General features: G+C 40.8%; 1 protein-coding gene across 2 annotated transcripts in view; it reads right to left on the bottom strand.

Moving 5' to 3' along the window:
- Nucleotides 1-4125, bottom strand: part of USP16 (ubiquitin specific peptidase 16) — a 20774-nt gene extending 16649 nt beyond the window's left edge. For both annotated transcript variants that reach the window (XM_009327803.1, XM_009327804.1), the window contains exons 1-2: nt 4047-4125; nt 2321-2419 (exon numbers count right to left, since the gene is read on the bottom strand). In XM_009327803.1, the coding sequence (XP_009326078.1) occupies nt 2321-2381 (61 nt within the window). In that variant the 5' untranslated portion in view covers nt 2382-2419; nt 4047-4125. The remainder of the gene's footprint in view (nt 1-2320; nt 2420-4046) is intronic.

Below are 4125 nucleotides of genomic sequence, written 5' to 3'. Positions count from 1 at the left end.
CCCAAATAGACATCTAGTCAGAGGAGGAGAAAAAACCTTTGGATACAAACCTACCTACTGTGCCAGGCTGTGGGCTTCTACTACTGTGGCGTTATGATTCCCACACCTCCTAGGGAGCAGCCACAACCCACTGCCACGGTTCCCAGTCACCAAGGCAGCACCTGGCTGGCCTACAAAAGCGGAGATTACGGAGGTTACGCTTCCAGCTGAGCTGCCTCAGTGAAATTATGCAGCGGACTATGGTAAAAAAGAACGGGAGAGTCATCCTACCTAATACCATTATCACTTCACACTACAATACTACACCCTGCTTGGAGCTGCACCTTCTGGGCCTGGTGTCAACTCCACCTATTTAACCAAACTCTGCTAAGAACGGTTACACCAAGAACAGGCATCTGTTGCTAAGAGCTACTATCAGGACTTTAATTATCTTATTTCTTTTTTGTTTAAGGTTGTTGGTTATACTGTCACTTGTGCGAAGAGAAGCTGTCTGTAAGCCTAAGTCACGTACAGAGAAATTGCAATTGACAGACAATGCATACGCAAACTGATTCAAGTTCTTCTAAATAAAAAATGAGGAACGTATTTTAATGTTTTTTGTTTGTATTTTATTCACAGTGTAGGTTTCTACGACATTTAGCATCATTAGCCTACAATTCTTCACCATTTGCAGTTACAAATGTCTAAATTTGCAAATAACGGGGTCAAATATCTGACAGTACAAAGAGTTACCTCAAAAGTCAAAAAGCAGAGAGTAAACAAACGCATGCTAAAAGAAAAATGCTCTATGTACATGATATGTTTAAAAAAAAATAATCACATTTTTGTGAAACTATTATTGAGAAGAATTACATAGCGGTTTACATAATTCAACTGTCTCAGGTCCTTTGCTACAGAGGTATTTTTATTGCTCAGATAGCATAACAGCTCTGAATCTATCTTTGCTGAGGACCATATGCAAGATTACAGCCCCAAGATAGCAAACTTTTCTTGGCGTGAGCTGAAACTGGTGAAAAGTTTTGTACCTACAGTTCTGTTTCTGTCCAAGATTATAGGACAATGTACACAGTACAAATGCTAGCCAATAAGAGCCAAATACAGATATTTAGATGCATTCTTTAAGCCTTTTCAAAAAACACAAGCTTCATCCACAACTTCAAAGTTGTGTTTTTTAAACAAACCTTTTGTATATTGGCCGCTACTATACAGTGGAATTATTCCCAATGCTCAGTCTTAGTCTACATTTGTGGCTTTACAGGACTTTGTCAGGGTAAGCTAGCCTATTTTTAGCCAAAGAAGTGAGACGCCATCAGCAATTGTACCATAACCGATTTTTTTGCTGGAGAAAAATGAGGAACAGTCATAGCAGACATTGATCTCGACTCCAGAAAAAAGCAAGACAAAAGAAGCTAAAAAGCCGTAGGAGACAGGAGCTACCACAAGACCAGGACAAGCAGGAAACCAGAGTAGGCTTGAATTTAAAATAAACAGGCCATCACACTCAGCCCCCCTGGCTAAAACTGTAAGTGCTCTCTCTCCCAGCTAAATTAACACGGCTCAACTCGTTTCCCCAGTTGGGATCAAAAAAAAGATGGGCAAGACACACTCTGTGATCTGGTAGACAAGATGGTAGAAGAGAACGCTACCTACAGAGCACATTCAAAAACAAGAGCTAGAATAACCAGGTTAAACAAGATAACAAATAATATTTCAACACAGGAGTGAGATCCAGCTAGAAGGATAACATTAACAACTTGGGATTTTCTCTATAGGAACAGAAGGCAAGGAAGAGAAAGAGGTTTTAATGCAAAAGCGCTATGACTAGAGAGCTGAGCTGTCCAGGGCCAGTACTAAGTTAGTTGCTAGTGTAAAGACAAATGGTTTCACAGAAATATTTTAATCACAGTCTTTTTTGCTGAAGCGAGAATCTTCTGCAACAAAATCTTCGTTAGGAAAATGCTACTTAAACCTATCATGACAAGCTTAGCAGCTGACTCTATAAACCCTTTATATTCTGAGGAATTTTATACGATTCAATACGATCTGTGTGTCAGTAAAGAACTGTCTCTCTGAGTTTCTTGAAAACCAGAAAATGATCCCGGTTTTCAAGACAGGATTATTATTTTCTAGCATCCTTAGAAAAGTAGCAATACTAATGTTTCTTGGTAGACTTCAGTTTCGATTATACAAACCCACACTTTGTAAATAAGACTTCAAAGCCAGTGACTAGTGTAAAAGTCTTCTAATATTAATGAGTTTTCAAGCCCTCTATGAGGTTAAAATAAACATTAGGACCACAGACTTCTCTGAGGAAACATACCCAGCATATCCAGAGACTCATCAGACTGTGCAGTTTTGCCTTTGATGCGTTTCTTTCCCATATTTGTAGTCTGTAATTTTTCTTACATGGAACAGTGACCTAGCAAAGAAAAATAGTAAATTAGAAACTATGTTTTGGGTTTACTTGTTCATTGCTAAACAATAAGTTATTTCTATGGCCAAGACGTTCCTTGAGGTGAATTAACTTGTTTCAATTTGACGTTTTCAAAAGAAAATTAATTAATTATACTTGAACATGAAAAAACTTTAACTATTGTAGAGGCAAGATCACAGCATAAATTATAAAAATCAAATGATTTAAAACCTTAAATCAAAAGCATTGCACAAAAGAACAAGACGGGAAGCTTAAGTATCAAAAATCCTATAGGCCTTTGTACTTACAAGTCTTTGTATAAGACTTGTACTTTAACTAATAACACAAGGATTTTAGGAAAAAGAATTGGGTTTGTCCCAATTAAATCTTCAAGTTTTTTGCAATTACAATCTTTCAGTTTTCTTTACTGCAAATTTCTTGTATCCTTGATGAAGTCTGACACAGGCAAACGCTCTAACATGTCTGAAAATATACAGACAATGGGAGTTCCGATTTTTCAATTTCTTCACTGGGGGAGATTCATCATTGCCTTCCCAACATACCAAGCAAATAATTCCGATGGGGTCTGTTATTTGGTATGCCTGTAGACCCTCCTAGACAAGAGTGATCTGCCACTACAGAGTCCTAAGCCAAATGCTTGCCTTCAAGAAGTCGGCTACTGCACATACGGTTGGACATTTTTAACTTCTAGTCTGTAGCCCCTGTAAGGCCCTGTGCCTTATCTCACAAAAGATCATTCAAAAAGATCAGGCAAACTTAAAAAATGACATACGCTATACAACGAAAACATGCAAGCTGAAAGGGTTCAAAATCAAGTCTCTGCAGTCTTACGCGGTCTTTGCAGGTTGGCCTAACCCAGCTGTCCACCCTTCACGTAAACACGTTAGCACCGCGCTAAATCTGACTTGTAACGCTCATCCTTTCAAAACCGTTTGCTAGCTCGTACTCAGCAGCGCGCCAGCCAGAGAGAGCGGCTGCCCGCTTGGAGCTGTCACAGCCGAAAAATGAAGCCAGCCCAAGAGAAACTCTGGAGCGAAACTAAGCTGGGAAGAGTTTAGGCATGATACCTACCGAGGACTTTTTGTATGAAAAACCTTTTCAAGGCATGCTTTTGGGCCCGATACCTACCGAGGACTTTTTGTATGAAAAACCTTTTCAAAGCATGCTTTTAGGACAGATTACCCAGTTGTTAAATGACAGGTAGGCAGCCACTTGATCAAGAGTAGAATTATCAACTTCTGCAAGTTAGCATTCAATTTGTCCATCCAACAAACCCTCTCTGCAGCACATTTTTCGGCAAAAAGCTGCAACACTTGATCTTATGTGAACAACTCTAAACCGTCAAAACCCTTTCCAAATTGACTTCGCTCCCGCCAGGGCGGCAGGACAGCATGAACACGCGTAGCTGTTCATTCCACCCACGCTGCGTCTGGACAGACTTGTCCCACAGGCTCTTCACCAGCCTCTTCCACGGAACGGCCCACACGAGGAAAAGCGCTGCAGAGCCCGACAGCTACGGCGATACAGCGATGGTTTGTTTTATTACTACTTTTTTTGGTTTTTTTTTCCCCTTAAATAAGAAAGAGCGGTCTGCGAACGACCAAGAGTGCACCTGCGTCGGACGGAGAGCCGGGAAAAACGCCCAGAGAGGCACGCCTGGGAAACCCCCGGGGCGCGGCGGGCGCCTGCCC

This window comes from Pygoscelis adeliae, unplaced genomic scaffold (assembly GCF_000699105.1).
Source record: "Pygoscelis adeliae isolate BGI_AS28 unplaced genomic scaffold, ASM69910v1 Scaffold14, whole genome shotgun sequence".
Lineage (NCBI taxonomy): Eukaryota > Metazoa > Chordata > Aves > Sphenisciformes > Spheniscidae > Pygoscelis > Pygoscelis adeliae.
The sequence above is the reverse complement of the archived record's forward strand: the minus strand, read 5'-3'. Positions and strand labels throughout refer to the sequence as shown.